Source organism: Amia ocellicauda, chromosome 1 (genome assembly GCF_036373705.1).
Source record: "Amia ocellicauda isolate fAmiCal2 chromosome 1, fAmiCal2.hap1, whole genome shotgun sequence".
Taxonomy (NCBI): domain Eukaryota; kingdom Metazoa; phylum Chordata; class Actinopteri; order Amiiformes; family Amiidae; genus Amia; species Amia ocellicauda.
Window position 1 is genome coordinate 7,049,845 of NC_089850.1, and position 19,196 is coordinate 7,069,040.

At 39.6% G+C, this 19,196-nt stretch overlaps 1 protein-coding gene across 1 annotated transcript; it reads right to left on the reverse strand.

Moving 5' to 3' along the window:
* Positions 1-10,028: 10,028 nt before the first annotated feature.
* On the reverse strand, positions 10,029-17,602 carry kbtbd11 (kelch repeat and BTB (POZ) domain containing 11). The gene is made up of 2 exons (XM_066712285.1): positions 17,126-17,602; positions 10,029-15,548 (listed from the first exon to the last, which is right to left on the reverse strand). The coding sequence occupies exon 2, from the start codon at positions 15,064-15,066 to the stop codon at positions 12,730-12,732; it is 2,337 nt and encodes a 778-aa protein (XP_066568382.1). The 5' UTR covers positions 15,067-15,548; positions 17,126-17,602; the 3' UTR covers positions 10,029-12,729.
* Between the last annotated feature and the right edge of the window lie 1,594 nt (positions 17,603-19,196).

The window sequence follows — 19,196 nt, forward strand, 5'->3', positions numbered from 1 at the left end:
GCGATGGTCTTGTAGCCCATTCCAGCCTTGTGTAGGTCTACAATCTTGTCCCTGACATCCTTGGACAGCTCTTTGGTCTTGGCCATGGTGGAGAGTTCTGAATGTGATTGATTGATTGCTTCTGTGGACAGGTGTCTTTTATACAGGTAACGAGCTGAGATTAGGAGCTCTCCCTTTAAGAGAGTGCTCCTAATCTCAGCTCGTTACCTGTATAAAAGACACCTGGGAGCCAGAAATCTTGCTGATTGATAGGGGATCAAATACTTATTTCCCTCTTTAACATGCAAATCAATGTATAACTTTTTTGAAATGCGTTTTTCTGGATTAATTTGTTGTTATTCTGTCTCTCACTGTTAAAATACACCTACCATTAAAATTATAGACTGATCATTTCTTTGTCAATGGGCAAACGTACAAAATCAGCAGGGGATCAAATACTTTTTTCCCTCACTGTACATAATACAAAACAATAAATATTGTGACAATTTTGAAGGTATTAGGCCTGTGTTTATCAACGTTCTAGTTTTAGTTTTTAGGAAGTAAGCTAGTGAAAACTGGCCACCTCTGTTTTAAATTTAGCTATTTGCATTATTATGTTTTACTCTTGGATTGTATCATGTATATTTCCTGTGTTGTAGCCTTTAATCACACAAGTTTCAAAAACTTTTCACTGCTTTCTTTGTCTATGTCTAATCCTAAAATGACATACATATAGATGGGAAGAATGTCTGCCCTGTTGGTGCTGATGAAATGGTGTCAGCATGTGTAAAAATGCATGTTGAAATGCTGCCACCAAGTGGGCTTCTCTTAGCATTGCATTGTATGTGGACAGGTCTAACAGGGTCAGTTCCTTCAGGGCTGGAGTGTCTATTTTCCATTCTCCAGCACAACCTTCCAACCCCTGGGCAGTGCTTCCTTTTACAGATAACCGAGGTTGCATTCACAACCTATCATTATCTTTCAAGTCAGAAGCACTGCCCAAGGGGGAGGGGTTACAGTATAACAAAAATAAAATATATTGCTTGGGAAGAGGCCGTGAGCTGATAAGGGAGCATGCCCCGAGGCATACCGCTAGGGGGCCTCATCAACACAACTCCAGGCAGGAGCCACAGGGACCCTTTTGGGCCACACCTGGGCTGGCCAGGAGCAAAGACCGCAGTCACGCTCTTACTGGGAACTGTCTACAACCAGCTGTCTACAACTGTGTACAAAGCAGGACTACAGAGGTCAACACTTATGCCCTCTGCTTACACAGTAGCCAGGGCAGATAGCTCTATAGCACAGCTAGGAGAGAGGCCACAGATCTACTTGTATCATACACAACACGGGGCAAGCAGAGCAACTCTTGCACCCTCCACTCTACATTGTGGCAGGAGTGGGGCCACAGACCCACTGTATAACTTAAAATAAATACACAACGGGCTTGCCAGAACACTGGAGTAGCCACAGCTGAACAAAACAGTATATACAACGTGAGCAGCAGGAAACATGCATGCCGCCTCCGTGCAACATAGGAGCAATCTCACAATGTGGTGACATACGAAAGCTTTTAAAAAGCATCTCCTCATCCATGAAATGCATTTGTGCACATAATGAGTATTTTGTCCCTCGAACTGCACATTTAATTAATATCATTCAAATTTTAACCCACTAAAATACAATGCTGCGCATGTACACAGAGATGCAGAAGTATAAATCAGTTTTACAATTGTAACAAATTAACTATATACATTGCGGGGGGCAGGAAAACCGTTCATGCACCTCTCGCACAACATGGGAGCAGTGGCCACTTGCAACAGGGCAGGCTACGACTCGCACAGCTAGGAGCAAGTGACAGCAAACTTAATTGTGATATAACACACAAGCGGTACAAGAAGAGACCAGCTCTTGTGCCCTTGCAAAACTAGGAGTGGGGTGACGGTAAGCTCTACTGTATGAAAAGAAGGAGCCATATACAAGGTGGGGAAGCAAGAGACAGGATCTTGTGCCCTCGCTTACCACTGGAGCAGCCCCCTTCGGCCTGACCAGCACAGCAAGGAGTGGGCAACGGCAAGCTCTACTGTGTTGTAGCCAAGAAGTATACACTAAGCGGGTATACTGTGTATACATATATGACAGGCGGAGTTCTGGGAGGTCATAAGAAAATTAGAATGTTTACAATCAAGAGGAGGCCATTCGACCCATCGTGCTCGTTTGCTGTCCATTAATAACTAAGTGATGCAAGGATCCTATCCAGTCTATTTCTCAATGTTCCCAAATTGTCGCATCAACCACATCGCTGGGGAGTTTGTTCAGATTGTGACGCCTCTCTGTGTGAAGAAGTGTCTCCTGTTTTCTGTCTTGAATGCCTTGCAGCCCAATTTTCATTTGTGTCCCCGGGTTCGTGTGTCCCTGCTGATCTGGAAAAGCTCCTCTGGTTTGATGTGGTCGATGCCTTTCATGATTTTGAAGACCTGAATCAAGTCCCCACGTAGTCTCCTCTGTTCCAGGGTGAAATGGTTCAGTTCCCTCAGTCTCTCCGAGTATGACATCGCTCTCCTCTGAACTGCCTCTAGAGCAGCGATATCTTTCTTGAAGTGTGGAGTCCTGAACTGCACACAGTATCCAGATGAGCTCTAACTAGTGCATTGTACAGTCTGAACATTACTGCCCTTGTTCTCAATTCTACACTTTTGATATACCCTAACATTTTGTTTGCCTTTTTTATTGGTTCCCCACATTGTTTAGATGGGGAAAGTGATGAGTCATATAGACTTCTACAATCAATGTAACATGTATGGGCATAAAACAAATTATTATTCTGCAAAATTACACTAGCAAGAGAAAGTTTTCTACTGATAGTCAAATGGTATTGTACTTCTCACATAATATGCCCAAGTAAAAGTGTCTAAAAAGTACACTACCGGTCAAACGTTTTAGAACACCTACATTTTTTCAGTTTTTATTGAAATTTACGCAGTTTAATGTCTCAATGTAATGTGGAAGGAATGACATCATCATTGGGCACCGATGTGGCAACTGGGTTGCTGTGGAGACCATAGGAGGCTGGTTGTTCACTTCACAGGGTACTTATATAGAGAATAGTTGTTTGTAAAGTTATGCAGGATGGCACTCTGTATTGTTTAAAGCAGGGGTGTTCAACCCTGGTCCTGGAGAGCTCCTATCCAACAGGTTTTTTTTACAATTTACAATTTATAAACAGCTGAGAGTATTTCATTCTGATGAGTGAAGCAGATGGTGTGGTAAATTCAGTCCTTCAGAAACTGTTCCTAGAAGGAGGCGCTCTGTCATAACACATCCCTAACAAAGATGGTTCAGCCACAAGACACTTCAGAGAATAAATAAATGTTTATTTTTCAACAAAACAAAATAAAGAAAACAAAACATATACAGTGAGGGAAAAAAGTATTTGATCCCCTGCTGATTTTGTACGTTTGCCCACTGACAAAGAAATGATCCGTCTATAATTTTAATGGTAAGTGTATTTTAACAGTGTGAGACAGAATAACAACAAAAAAATCCAGAAAAACGCATTTCAAAAGAGTTATAAATTGATTTGCATGTTAATGAGTGAAATAAGTATTTGACCCCTTCGACTTAGTACTTGGTGGCAAAACCCTTGATGGCAATCACAGAGGTCAGATGTTTCTTGTAGTTGGCCACCAGGTTTGCACACATCTCAGGAGGGATTTTGTCCCACTCCTCTTTGCAGATCCAAGTCATTAAGGTTTCGAGGCTGACGTTTGGCAATTCGAACCTTCAGCTCCCTCCACAGATTTTCTATGGGATTAAGGTCTGGAGACTGGCTAGGCCACTCCAGGACCTTAAATGTGCTTCTTCTTGAGCCACTCCTTTGTTGCCTTGGCTGTGTGTTTTGGGTCATTGTCATGCTGGAATACCCATCCACGACCCATTTTCAATGCCCTGGCTGAGGGAAGGAGGTTCTCACCCAAGATTTGACGGTACATGGCCCCGTCCATTGTCCCTTTGATGCGGTGCAGTTGTCCTGTCCCCTTAGCAGAAAAACACCCCCAAAGCATAATGTTTCCACCTCCATGTTTGACGGTAAGGATGGTGTTCTTGGGGTCATAGGCAGCATTCCTCCTCCTCCTCAAAACACGGCGAGTTGAGTTGATGCCAAAGAGCTCGACCACAACACTTTTACCCAGTTCTCCTTATCATTCAGATGTTCACTGGCAAACTTCAGACGGGCCTGTACATGTGCTTTCTTGAGAAGGGGGACCTTGCGGGCGCTGCAGGATTTCAGTCCTTCACGGCGTAGTGTGTTACCAATTGTTTTCTTGGTGACTATGGTCCCAGCTGCCTTGAGATCATTAACAAGATCCTCCCGTGTAGTTCTGGGCTGATTCCTTACCATTCTCATGATCATGCATTTTTCTGGATTTTTGGATTTTCTGGAGTCTCTCACTGTTAAAATACACCTACCATTAAAATTATAGACTGATCATTTCTTTGTCAGTGAGCAAACATACAAAATCAGCAGGGGATCAAATACTTTTTTCCCCCACTGTATATATATATGCTCCTTTACAAAAGTATTCATGTGTCTCATCTGACGTTGCTCAATTATAGCATGGTAATGGCACATGCAACAAAATAAAGGCTATCAGTGAGACCCATAAAGCCTAAAAACAATAAAGCATTTTAAACAAAAATAATCAAAAAAGCATTTACTTCAAAATTAGCTAATTTTGTTATGAAACAGTATCTGGAGTTCCAAAACAGTGATGTGTGATTGAAATTTGTTGTTATTACAGAAAAAATGTAAAACAGTATTTATCAGCCCTTGTTAGGTTTCCTAGTTATTCATTGAAACACTGGATATCAACAGATAACCTTGTTGCTTACAGTCAATCACAAATATGTAGAATATTAAATGCATTTTAGTATGTAATAATATATGTAATATATTCTACAGGTGTTCAGGAAGCAGCTGAGGGACTACACCTTTGCTATCTGAGGGACAATTTTGGTCCATGAGAAATACAAAAAAGGAATACTGTTGTAAATTAAATGTGATTTGTTAGGGAGAGTTCCAACTAAAATCCATAGCAACTTAAAGGTTATGTGTGGTGATTGGTGGAATTAGGAATCTTTAAATAATCATATACCAGTATGTGTATTGCATTAGATGAATGATCATGTATCTGTGTGAACACATTGCTTTGAAATAATAGATATTGACTGTATATAATGATTTATATATAGATAGAAGTATTTAAATATGTATATATACTTTGAGTGGCATTAAATACTAAAAAATAACCTGGTTTCAAATCCATATTCCAAATGTGTCACTTAATGTTCACTTTCTGTTTGCCAGAGGATTTTTGTCTCTCTATCAAATGAAAGGCTGACAATACCATCAAGTAATGCGGTTGGAATTCAGAATTGGCTGGTGAGTCAAAGTTTTTATTTAATCCAGGCCTGTGTTTATACATTTAAAATGCATGTTATTATATTCATTTTTCATTTGCATATATTCCATTTTCTATCATCGTAATGATGGAATATTACACATGAAGTTTAAATCATTGTCAGTTGAAAAATAAAGTTAATGAAATTGTGATACATTTCACTTCAAAAGACGTTAGAAAGGTTAAAAGCTGTTCTTTCCTTGGTTGTTCTCTCTGTGAAACCTAAAAAAGATTTTGGCAGGAATATTTTTTGTTTTGTGCTAATAATTTATGACCCCTATTCTCATCACTTTTTGAGATCTTCCGTAAGCTCTTCGCCAATTTTCCCAATGTGTGCCACAGGTGCCGTAGCCCCTTTCAGTCATTTAATCAACCAGAATGAGGATTATGAATCCAGGTGGCACTCCAGCTTTCTCTGCCAAACCAAGAACCACACCCTGACCCAGTCCTGTTTCAATGAGTCGAGTGCGGCTACCTGTGTATTACTCCATCTAGTAGACAAATCCAGATGAGGAACAAGACTCCAAATGTTGTAGCCAAAGCGGATAGGTCTACCCTGATTAATTGTTTGCATCCATGCAAAGTACTCAATCATCATATCATCCACTGCCAGATACTGAATAGTTATTGTACAATGTAATCAGGACTGCATGTAGCAAGGATGTGGCTGTTATAATGGGGGATTTCAATTTCCCAAACATAGACTGGGAAAGCCCAGATGGGACTACAGAAGCAGAAATAGAAATGGTTGAGATGGTAAAGGGAAACAACTAGAGAGAGCGCATGCATTGATTTGATCTTTTCAGAGTCAGAGGGACACTAGTTAGAGAACCAATGGCAAGCTGTGATCACAATATGGTTAGCTTTGAGGCATAGTTTTTGTTTTGTGCTAATCATTTATGACCCCTATTGTCTCTTAACTCACTAGGTGGCACTATAACCTCTGTTTATGTAGACAGAAGGTCTTAAGTTATGCATAAATAATATTTCACTTGGACAATCTGTATCTCATGTGCTTATCAGGTTCCACTCTGCATTACTGAAGTCATTAAAAAAGACTCAGTATAGAGCAAGTCCAATATTATTCAGTTTAATTTTCCTGTGATTTATTCATTAATAGCATAAGAGACAATAACATTTTAGCAATATGGATTTGTGGACATTGTAATTGAACACAATAACTGATATTATGAATAGTTCAATAAAGGACCTTTTAATTCCTTATACATTGTTCTGTTGTAGACAAAAAATGTAAAGAAAATATCGCCATCTTTAAAATACAGGTTGTGTATTAAGTTTACAATAGCCACTCACCAGATAGTAGATTCTGTTTAACTTTTAATGTAATTAAATCCTGGTTATGGTTAATGTTTTATGATGATTTGGACATGTTTTTGAACTCAAATTTGCTTCAGAAAAGGCTAGGCATAGTGTGAGGAAATGCAAGGGTTTAGACTGGTGAGGCCAAATTTAGATCACAATGGTTAGTCATTTGTCCAAATTATTGTGTAATACTAATATGTGTAATACTTGGGACTGTTTTTTTTTTCTTCTTCCTTTTTGCTGAAATAGGCAGTTTGCAATAATATGTATAAATATATAATATGTATAAAGGAGATAGATAAATATGCTGTATATATAAAAAGGGACAAAGGGGGGGAGAGAATAGATACCTAAGCACTGCTAATTATTCTCTCCAAATTGCAGTTTTCTACACAGTTGAATCTCATTGCACAATCAAATTGAATCGAATCTCTGCAGGCTCCAGCTGGTTCACAACAGAGCACCTGGAAATTTAGCTGAAAGTAAACTAGAAGCATAAAGATATTACTCCTAACCCCTACCTGTCAAATCTGAGATATAATATTGAGAAATAAGGGGAGACTCTTAGCGTTGGGAGGTGCAAGTGCCAGGTAAAAAGTGAGTAAATAATCCCAGGAAATCTATGCACATCACATTAATTCGATTACCTACTGCTTCATATGTTGCTCATTTGTTTTAAATTACTTTCAGAGTAATGGAATATACTGCTGTCCAGAAAAAGAAGTGAAATTACACAAGTCTTTTTTAGATTAACTTGTGATCAATGTCCAAATCATATTCTGGACTATTCTCCTTATATCTCCCACATTCTATAATCTTTCACCTAGTGACCACCTAACTTAACATTTGTAGCTTGTAAATTTGTGAGGTTCTTGTAAAAAATTGGCCTTCATACTATTGTCAATTATCTGTGATTTCCAAGCTAAATAGCATTTAGTTTTTTTGACCTTTCAGTTGCAGACAGTTCATTCATGTTTCACTCCTATCTATTATATATAATATCTCATACACTGTGATGGTGCAAGGTACAATTGTAAGACATAGGCACATGAAAGAGTTGAACCATTACATTTTCTGATTCAATTATTATTTTTACTGAACACATTCTTCCATAACCTTTATGGTTTATATGGTACATTATAGAGGGAGTGTGTTTGGATGCCTATAAATATCACAGGGTAACTCAGTCTATCTTTTCAGGTTTTTTTTTGTATTTATGTTGTTGGTGGCTTTACTTAAGAAGTATTGTTTGATGCAAGTCTCACCTACATCAGTGTACCCTGTAGAATTATATATTTCAATAGTTAATAGTTAATGTAATACTTGCTTTTGGTTTATGTGATCCACTGAATCTAATGGTGGCAAAAAAGGCAGTGGAGTTTATACAGGCTAGGGCTTAAGCAATACAGCTACATCAATGCATCACTGTACTTTTAAACCCAACATAAAACCTCCTCATAGACACGCTTTGAAGAACCTCTGGCAAAGATCCTAGAACTAGTCTTTCTAGCAAAATCTAGCAAAGTCAGAAGATAGATAATGTGTTTTACACCAGCCTATTCAATTAAAATCAGTGGTGAGCTGGAAACAACAACACAAAATACAATGGTTGTACCAAGGTCATATGACACTGTGGAAAAGGGATTAAAATTCTATCAAAGTTGCAGTTTTAAAACTGAAAAGAGAAACTGGCTACTTTTATAGAGATGTTCTTGTTTTGCCTGACATTAATACTTAATTGACTTACCATGTACACTTTGTAATGTACTTTACAAATATATAAGTGTATGGGAGTATACAGTAGTTTTCCTTGTTTAGTTGGGAGGTCTAGATCTTAATAGACCACATATGTTGCCTTTTTTGTTTTGTTTTGTTTGAAAGACCAACGAGAGATGCATTGTCTATGCTGTATACCAGACTAATTCAATACTAGACTATCATACATTAACTGTTGTCTTGGTTTGCTTCTCGGAAGTAATGAAAACCACATTGCAGAATCATAATGTTTGGCTCCAAAAGGAAGGGAATAATCAGATCATTGCTGAGATTAGATTGCAAAACTATAAAAGAAGCCCTGTTTCGATAGCTCTCCCAGTTGCATTTGGCATGAATATGCTTTTAAGGCCTCAAATTAATATTGTATTCTTATCATTTTAATTTCCCATTATATGCACTGGTTATTTCATTTGAGACTGTTACAGTTATAATACAATACCTAAGTATTCTTATTTTGTATGTGTTCTGTAAGATACTATTGTATTCCACATTTTCCAACATATAAGTCTGTTTCAATGGTATTGTGAATAAAAAAGGATCTGGAAAGATGTATCTTGAAGTAATGCTGGCAGCTGCCTAAAGTGAACCAAAACACTTATTTAAAAAGACACAAAAGGTTGGAGAGACATTATTAATCAAACTTCCTGTTTGTTCTTGAATCACAAGTGTATAAGACCATTAAGGAAAACAAAGGAACCACCACCTCTGTGTGTTCTGAACTTTAGTGGCTATGATCCAAAACAAACTTCGTGCTCTGCTCCAGTTTCCAAGAAATGTGGCTTTGTGAGATCCTGGGAAATGTAGGGGCTTCCCCAATACCAGGTGTTTAAAAAGTATGCAGCTGGGTTTGGTGAATACTTGTCCAGATAACAAAATATCACAGTATCTGAAAAATCTAATTTATGTTTCCCTACAAACAGATTGTCATCTCCTATTTACTTTGGACAACTGCATTCTTCAGCATCAGACGGATGTCTTTGTTTATTTTTTGATGTAATTCACACTACCATAACATTTGCTTGGTTAACCTCAATAACACAGCCCCAGTAACAATAATGCATGATAGAGTAGCGGCCTCCTTAACATTTCCTCACAGTTACAAAGCAGATATTTTGCTTCAATTCTTGCCAATTGAGACATTTTTCAGATACAGATACACACAGACAAACCTGTCAAATACTTGGAAGCAGCCAATAGTGTAAACCAGATACAGTGTCTTGGTTTTCCTGAATAGATTCTTGTCTTGAGTTGTAAATACTCTAAAGTATCACCTAAATATAACAGCAGTCTCACATATCCTCCTTTTCCAAATAATAACTGTACAACAGATATATTAGTCCAGTAATATAATTCAGACTGTATATACTTTGAGTTTGTTATTCACCTCTCTCTCCTGATGTTCCCATCATATAACACAAAACTTGTGCTTAAGAGCTTTTAATGAAACATTGGAGCCACCAGTCCAAATAACCATGAAAATGAGAAAACAAGGACCTCTAAACAACAATTTTATTGCAGCACTTAATTTTAACTGAGATACATTATCAAACGGCTTGAAAGCCGTACATTAGAGTGTTAGCTGTTATTAAGTACAATTAGAAAGCTGTTGTCTTTGCAAAGTCAGTATAAACCTCCATTTCAACCTTATAACACAGCAAATCCAACTCCAAAAGCAGTCTTTTAAATTTCAATTAAGCCAGCCAGCAGTATGCACGGTATGCACAACTTTTGCCACATACTACATCCGCATAGCTGTAATACTGTTTTTCAAACAAGATTTTCACACACTGAAACACAAGTTCCTGTTACATGTTTGCATTAAGCATTCCCAGTTTAGCTGCAAGAGAAAATATTTTTTATGCACAACAAGAACATATATTGCTTTTACAAACAGACTCACACAAATTAAGAAAAACAACAATCATAAGGTAAGAGTACATAAGGTTATTTCATTCAATAAGTGCAATCCCGGTTTCTGCGAGTGGATTGGCATACCAAAGCAATGTGATGGAAAAAATACAGTTTGAAGCTTTCAAAGTGCTTTTCAGTTATATGAGAGAAACATCAGATATTTTATGAAACCATACCTATGCAAGATACCTCTTCTCTAAATGAAAGGAAACCAGTTTGCATGGGTGACATAGCTTTTTGACAGTATTGGACAGGAGCACAAAAAATAATGACATTGTTTTTTCTCTAATATTGGCAACAGAAATGCAGAATGACAATAAAGCCAAATGCAACTGCAGTGCAATAAAGTAATGCAGAGTAGAGAAACGGGATGACAGTTAGACTCCAAACAGAGGCTCACAACAAAAAGAAGGGAGGAGTGAGGGGTGTAATTGCTTTTTCATGAACTGCTTAGCAGGGTCATAAACTATTTTTAGTTGGTGCTTACCATACTTGGAAAAAAACACTGCATGCACTACACTCTTTTTCCAACTAACCATAATGAGCAGCTAAAAGACGTGTTTCTTGTAACCAATGAATTAATGCATGATATTCTACAGAGCTGTAAAAAGAATAGGAATGTTATCTCAAAAAAGACCTGTACTGCCAAGTGAAGGACTCTATTGATTGATTTACAGACTGATTGAGTTGTTTCAAATTCTGACATTGAAGTGTAGAATATGAGTGTAGGGGGGTGTCCTTCTAAAGCAAAGAATTTCAATAACAATTAAATCAATATGGGCCTCTCTGCAAATGCATACATCTAAAGGTATAGGTTGTGTGGATTGGTGTATTACAAAGAAATTTTAGGGGTGGGTGGATTTGCCAAAATGTAGGAGTTTGACGATACCTTTAATAAAGGACTTTTTAATCCATTAACCATTCATCAAAAAGCATTGCAACACCTTTCCTATATCTAGTAAACTGTGATGGCAGCATATGCCATTAGATTTAATTTCCATCCAGATTGTGAGAAGAATGAAATTGATTAATTAAGACACAGTATGAAAATAAGTCACATTCTACTAAAACACGGGCACCTCTTAATCATCTCTACTGAGGACTGAGGCGTGGTGTTTTTCGTCTTGTAAGAATGAATCCATGTTTTTATTTATAGATTAAATGTCATGCAGCAAAACAGGATTACCAACACATGCCTCAGTTAAACAGCTGGCCTGGTATTTTGCAGCCAACAGTTTCAAATGATCGAGTCACAGAAAAATATATAATTGTTTCTGACAGCCTGACAAGCCTGAGTTTGTTGCATATTGAGAAATGGTTTAAATCACAACAAATGGAAGGACCTAGGTTTATGGTCATGATTTTGCTCCAGTCAAATAAAAAGAAAAAATGACTGTCCTACTAAAGAGTCTTATACAACAACTGATAGCACATGCAAGAGAAAACTACATTGGTATGGAATTTATGGATAATGTAATGAATGGTACCTTGTTCTCTATATTGTTGTAAAACTTAAATTATACAAAAATGTAAGAACGTTTACAAAAGAAGCATTGGATCCATCATGCTCGTTTGTTAGATAGTAAAGGAATGTTCTGAGGATGACATCCAGGCTTTTTTAATGATCCCAAGGAGACAGCATCAAGACTAGGAATATATGAGATGCAGCTTTTGTTTCGTACAATAAAGGATTCTTCAAATATAAAATGTATAATGATGGTTCTTTTTACTTCTGGTGTTGACTACTTTGATTTCTTCTGTATTATTACATAGGAATATATATATTATGCTGCCTGGAAAACACTGTTTTGCACATTTCTTTAAAATAGGCAATGCCCTGAACTAACAGTAGTTAAAGAAGTGCATAAAAACTGGAAAACAAATTACTTTAAATTAAAGTGTAGCATACACGTGTTCCTTATATGAGTTAATAACTGAATTCCGTTTCACTCAGGAAATTAATTTCAAAATAATATTCTGCTATAGGCTTATGACTGGATTTTAAAAAGTGTGCAAGCCTAAAACCTCATTGACTGTCTATTGCTTTATGCCTGTGAATACCATTTAAAATCAAACCCTTAGCCTGTATGACAATTAGATTTCTGAACTTTGCATGCAAACAAACAACATTTGTTTTCATTTAAATTACAAATCTTACCAAAAATACACATCAGCCAATGTTCTTAATTGAACTCATCAGATCACCCACTTAACTCATTTTAGTCACTCGTTGATATAAATCCATCTTTCAGGAGATGCGCACAATCCCATTTGCACACGACTATTGCGCACTATTTTCTGCCTTCTCGGGGAGGCTCAGTATGAAGGGAAAGAGGACGCCTTTAGCTTCAAAGGGGGCTTTCAACTCCTCTGGACCAAATCTCGCCTCTTCCTCCTCTATGGTGAACTGCAGTGTGTGGGACTTGTTGACACAGTAAATGCAGCTGCCAATGACTGCGCATCTGAAAGGCAACGGGTTGCTCTGTCGCAACGAGGCGCTTTCCTTCCACAGTTTCACGATGGTGTTGTATCTGAACACACTGACACCCTGGTCGCGGTTCACGTCGAACCTGTAAATGAAATTTTTAAAGGCCACCATGTCTGTGGATTTCTTCCTGCTGTTGTTGTAGGGGCATTCCTGCCACTCGTCCCTCTTGGGGTCGTATTTGAGCAGGCGATAGAAGAGGGAGCCCCCAGACACATAAATCTCCCCGTTGCAGGTGGTCGCTTCGTGCGCCACGGCGAAGGCGCCTTTAGGCAGCGGCGCCACTGGGGTCCATCTGTCCATCCGGGGATCGTACTTCTCCACCGTGAACAGACACTCGCCTCCTATCGCATACAGATACCCGTCTACAGACACCAGTTTTAGCTGTGACCTTGGCTGATTCAACGGTCTGACTTCGCTCCAGCTATCAGTGATGGGGTTATAGCAAAACACCTTATCCGAGAGCTTGCCTTTGTCGCCATATCCCTTTATTCCACCTGCAACGAATAGGTAGTTGTACATGGAGCAGATGCCACAGCCCTTTGTGTTGATATCCTCCGGCATGCGAGTGAGCGCTCTCCAGTCCTTCACTGTTTCGTTGTAGTAATATATTAGATGGTTTTCTTCAAAGGAAACTATAGACAGAGGGCTCTGGGGACGGCTATTATCTCGGCTTTGAGGTCTGCTCCCAACACGATCATAAACATCATTGATTTCAGCCACCATTAAGCACTGCTTGCCTTCCATTCTTGTTTTCAGAATCAGATCCCGTTCAGATCCCGTTAACCGCCCATAGACAGCAGGGTCCCTCAATATCTGCAGAAAGTGGTCGCTCATGAACCTGTAAGCCGTCTCTTTCAGTTCGTTTAATCGCTGTTTTTTAGCGATGGTTAAGATGTCATAGCAGTTCTCGGTGCTGATCTGTCCCGACATTGTATCCATTGCTGTCTCAACTGCGCAGGGGATCTGGAGAATTTTCGCGCCGGTAATGACCTCCACCACGTTGTCCTTGGTCACGTCCATTCTGGAGGAATAAATATAATCCACCAAAACCTTTAAGGTCGTATAACTGACGCCTTTCACCTTCAGGATGTCTCTCGACTGCCGTGCCTTGAAATAGTCACTCTTCTCTGCCAAGATGGATTTGTGCGCCCGGATTTTCTTTCCAGCCACTTCAATCACCAAATCCGGCTCTTCCTTAAAACTATACCGATTTCTGACTCCGTTTCCACTCTCCCACCGTCCTTGAGTCGATTCCAGCCCCGAGTTTCCTTGAATTGTGTCAAATCCCCTCTGTGCGGGTCCGGATCCCGCACCGCCCAGATGACCCGGCTCATGTGTTGGCTGCGCTCCCGCAGAGATACAATAAGTGTCAGGCGCAAAGGTCCCCTCCTCCTCCTCCTCCTCCTCCTCCTCCTCCTCCTCCAGCCCGGAGTTGGCATTATTAATCTGACCCTGACTTTTCACAATTCTGCTCTCGTTAGATAATAGAGAGTCGCTTTCAGTTTCGTCCTTGGTTTCGATGGAGAAGCATAAGGAATGGCTCAGACCGCAGGGCACTTTCGCCCGGGAGCCATTCACCTCGGTGCTTCCATTCCTGCTAATGGGATTGTTCTGGTTTGGACCTGGGTCTTGTGATCGCAACTGAGAAGTCCTTGAAGAAATGTGCATCTTTTGGAAATCGGACTCCTGAAACAAGGACCATGGCTTTGGGTTTGCATTGGCATCACCCGTGCTGGCGCTTCTCGCGTCGTGCTCGTACTGCTCCCTGTCCGAGCTCTGGGGCCCCTTGCCCAGCGGGTCCACTGCAGCGCCCGGGCCCTTGCTGGCCACTCGGGCTCTCTGTCGACAGCAAGCCTGATGCTCCTGAGGAGTTGTCATTTCTGCCAGATTTCCAACAGCCTCCAGTTGCAACACAGCGCTTTTACTTAACCGATCTGCCCCTTGAGAAACAAGAGGTGTGTCAGCATTGGCAGCGTGGAAACTGAACCCTGCCTCCGAAGTGAACTCCACACGGGGGTGGGTGACAGTCGCACCCTGCACTCCTTCATTCATCCTTTCTTTCTCCAGTTTTAATGTCTGAGCTGTTCCTCGGCGGGTAAAGTCGTTATTCTGCAAAATGGGGGTTTGCATTGTCTTTTCGCGTTTAAATGGAAAATGTTACCACACCGAGCTCTATGGTCATCTGGCTTTGGTGTCTTTCTTGGAAGACTCCCTCACACACACAGTCTCAATAGGCGAATTACATTTTAATGACAGTAATCATTTTTGTCCTGGTGTGAAGTTTCCAGGGAGAAACGCCTTTGAATTGTTTTAAAGGTTAACAGTGTGGAAAGCATTGCATTGCATATAAAGAGCACTCACACCGCTATTATGTGGAATTAAACGCAAACTGTAACATGGTGAGATGGAATAATTGTTGTTTTGATTCTATATTTCAAAAAGCAGAAATCTGATATCCAGATATCGTTTTTCAGATTGTTGTCCTAGGAGGAGGCATGGGTGCACAGCCCCTTCAAGTTCCTAATAAATTGGGTGATGATTCAGTGCAAGAATAATCCAAAAGGATCTTCTTCAGATAGAGCTTTCCTTTGAATCCAGCCTCCCCGTGTCATCTATACAGGAAGAAAGTTTAACACAAATGAATAAAACAGGAATGTATCGTATTATTGCAGAATGCATTAGAAAACTCACTGAGTTATAGGTTATCAAATTTGAATGGGCCAGTGTCCATTTTCTACTTTTTTTTTAATCATTATTTACTATATATTACTCTCATTTTACGATTAAGATTTACTATTTAGTCGTAATCTCCATAATAATAAAAAAAAGTTTTAATTAACTGATATGTAGCACTACAATATGTATCGTGATTGAATAGGCCTACTTTTCAGATTCTTGTCAGTTGTCTTTAATCTTGATTCTGGGACATTAAATCATAAACAGTATGTATGAATTAAAGAATCTTCACTACGAACATTCTTTTTTATTAAAAAAAAATCTTATGCTATTTTTTTTTTAAATATAAAAGTTTAAATTCTTGATTTATAAAGCAGAACAGATAATCTGACTGTAGTCCCAGTAAGGAACTCGCCTTGGGGGATACAGTGACACAGCAACATGACTCCTAGGGGCGCTGTTACCCTTGATATCTCCATCACATTCACAGAGCAGATTAAGCATCTGAAGTATAATAATATCCAATCAATCTATCACATTTGATAATTCATGATACTGAAGCAGAGCAAAAGCCTCCAGCTGCACCTGCGTGGGAGTTATAATAATAATAATAATAATGGATAAAGAAACAGATTTGCCACGTATAACTTAATTTAACTAATGAAAAATAAAAAGAATACTAACAATGTCGTAGTATGTTCATATGTGGCTATCAAATTCTGACCATGAAGAAAACCAGCACTTAATAATACAAAATATAGTGTACAATCTCATCATTGTTAATATGATTTCATTATTTTGCACATAACCTACTTACTGCCTATTTAGACTTTGAATTGCTATAGGGTTTGTTTACATGCGCTGTTTCTCAAGGTTCAATAATAAACAAACATAGAAATAAGGGTTAGCATTAGTCAACAATAAAATGTAATTCCCACTGTGAATTTCATCTGCCGTTTTACATTTTCCACACACTTGTTGTCCTGCTCTGCATATTTCACACTACAGTCAGAATGGCTACAACGAAGGCAACATGGAGACACTCTCCTATAAATATCGTAGCATGCATCACTGTACGATTTATTCAAATGGTTTACTACATGCAGGCCTACCAGCCACCTCAGTCTTCCTCGGGGTTTATTTGTATCATTGCTATTCATTTGAAATCCCTCTCCCACGGGGGCACAGGGAGCATGCTGCGACAGGCAGTGATGTGGATGAAACGCATTCTCATCCAATCGTCCTAGATGTGGATATAAATGCCACCAAGTCTGCATTCCCCCATGGCCTTGTGCATTTTTAGGCACATTTCCTCTACAATAAAATCTACAATACCCGCATGGAGTTATTCATGTGGCCGGTTGTCACATTCTGTAATAACCACAAAAAAAGCAAATATATGGTCTTCATACATTACAATATCTGGACAGCTTCAAAGAACAAAACAGAATGTGCATTTCATCGATGCTTCGTCTCCAGGTGAATCCCTTGCATGACACTGAATGATACTTACATGATCTCCCCAGTTAACACACCACGTTCCCACAACCTTGTAGCAACATAATATTGTTAGCTGGGTCAGTGCGCTATAGTAGTTGTAGTATATCGTCAAAGGATCCAGGGAATCTCTTCCACAAAGCTCCGTTATGTAACCAGGTGCTGTTCAATACGCAGAGTCCAGTGTAACTGACCACGGCGGTCGTAAACTACAGCCCCACTATTCCTGGTCAAAGCGAGCGCTTTAATCGGCCCTGGCAGCCGCTTTCACTCCTGTCCACTCGGGGTACAAGAAACGAGCTCGCAGGACGTGGCACCGACGTCTAGCGATTTGAAGGCAGGATCCACGCAAAGCCCGGCATCTGAATTGACACCGTGTTGCTGGAATGGAAATCATCCGAGAATAGAAATCCGCAGATCAACCATGTCTGTAACCAGCGAAACGCGGCAGTTCACACACAAACCCACTCTATTGTTTTATTCACTTTACAGGAACATGTTTTGGTTTGACATTAGGGGACGGGCGTGTTTTAATCAAGCCACGCCTGCTTTTTATTAACCCTACACTACACACTGTATGGGCGTGAGAATTGAGTTACATTCCTGCGCACACACACACACACACACACATACAGACACACACACACACACACTTCACTTCTTCAATTATTTTATTTTATTTTTTGTAATAAATATTGATGCCATTTTTTTTCCTCACAGAGAGGTATATCCGTTCCATTCTAAATACCATTTCTGGGGTTCTAATGAACAACATATTCTATATGATCAACACTTAGCTACCAGAAGCTAATTCTAACAAAGCATACTTAAACTAAATACATAAACAAATATATACGTAAACAAATAAATAAATGCAACATATTTAAATAAACAAAGGCTAAGCAAGTTACCAGTATTCTCCTTTTGCCTTTTATAATGTGAAATAGACTGGAGTAAATCACATCCGTTTGGCACAATTTATAAATAAAATACCTGTATACACTCACCTAAAGGATTATTAGGAACACCATACTAATACTGTGTTTGACCCCCTTTCGCCTTCAGAACTGCCTTAATTCTACGTGGCATTGATTCAACAAGGTGCTGAAAGCATTCTTTAGAAATGTTGGCCCATATTGATAGGATAGCATCTTGCAGTTGATGGAGATTTGTGGGATGCACATCCAGGGCACGAAGCTCCCGTTCCACCACATCCCAAAGATGCTCTATTGGGTTGAGATCTGGTGACTGTGGGGGCCAGTTTAGTACAGTGAACTCATTGTCATGTTCAAGTAACCAATTTGAAATGATTCGACCTTTGTGACATGGTGCATTATCCTGCTGGAAGTAGCCATCAGAGGATGGGTACATGGTGGTCATAAAGGGATGGACATGGTCAGAAACAATGCTCAGGTAGGCCCTGGCATTTAAACGATGCCCAATTGGCACTAAGGGGCCTAAAGTGTGCCAAGAAAACATCCCCCACACCATTACACCACCACCACCAGCCTGCACAGTGGTAACAAGGCATGATGGATCCATGTTCTCATTCTGTTTACGCCAAATTCTGACTCTACCATCTGAATGTCTCAACAGAAATCGAGACTCATCAGACCAGGCAACATTTTTCCAGTCTTCAACTGTCCAATTTTGGTGAGCTTGTGCAAATTGTAGCCTCTTTTTCCTATTTGTAGTGGAGATGAGTGGTACCCGGTGGGGTCTTCTGCTGTTGTAGCCCATCCGCCTCAAGGTTGTACGTGTTGTGGCTTCACAAATGCTTTGCTGCATACCTCGGTTGTAACGAGTGGTTATTTCAGTCAAAGTTGCTCTTCTATCAGCTTGAATCAGTCGGCCCATTCTCCTCTGACCTCTAGCATCAACAAGGCATTTTCGCCCCCACAGGACTGCCGCATACTGGATGTTTTTCCCTTTTCACACCATTCTTTGTAAACCCTAGAAATGGTTGTGCGTGAAAATCCCAGTAACTGAGCAGATTGTGAAATACTCAGACCGGCCCGTCTGGCACCAACAACCATGCCACGCTCAAAATTGCTTAAATCACCTTTCTTTCCCATTCAGACATTCAG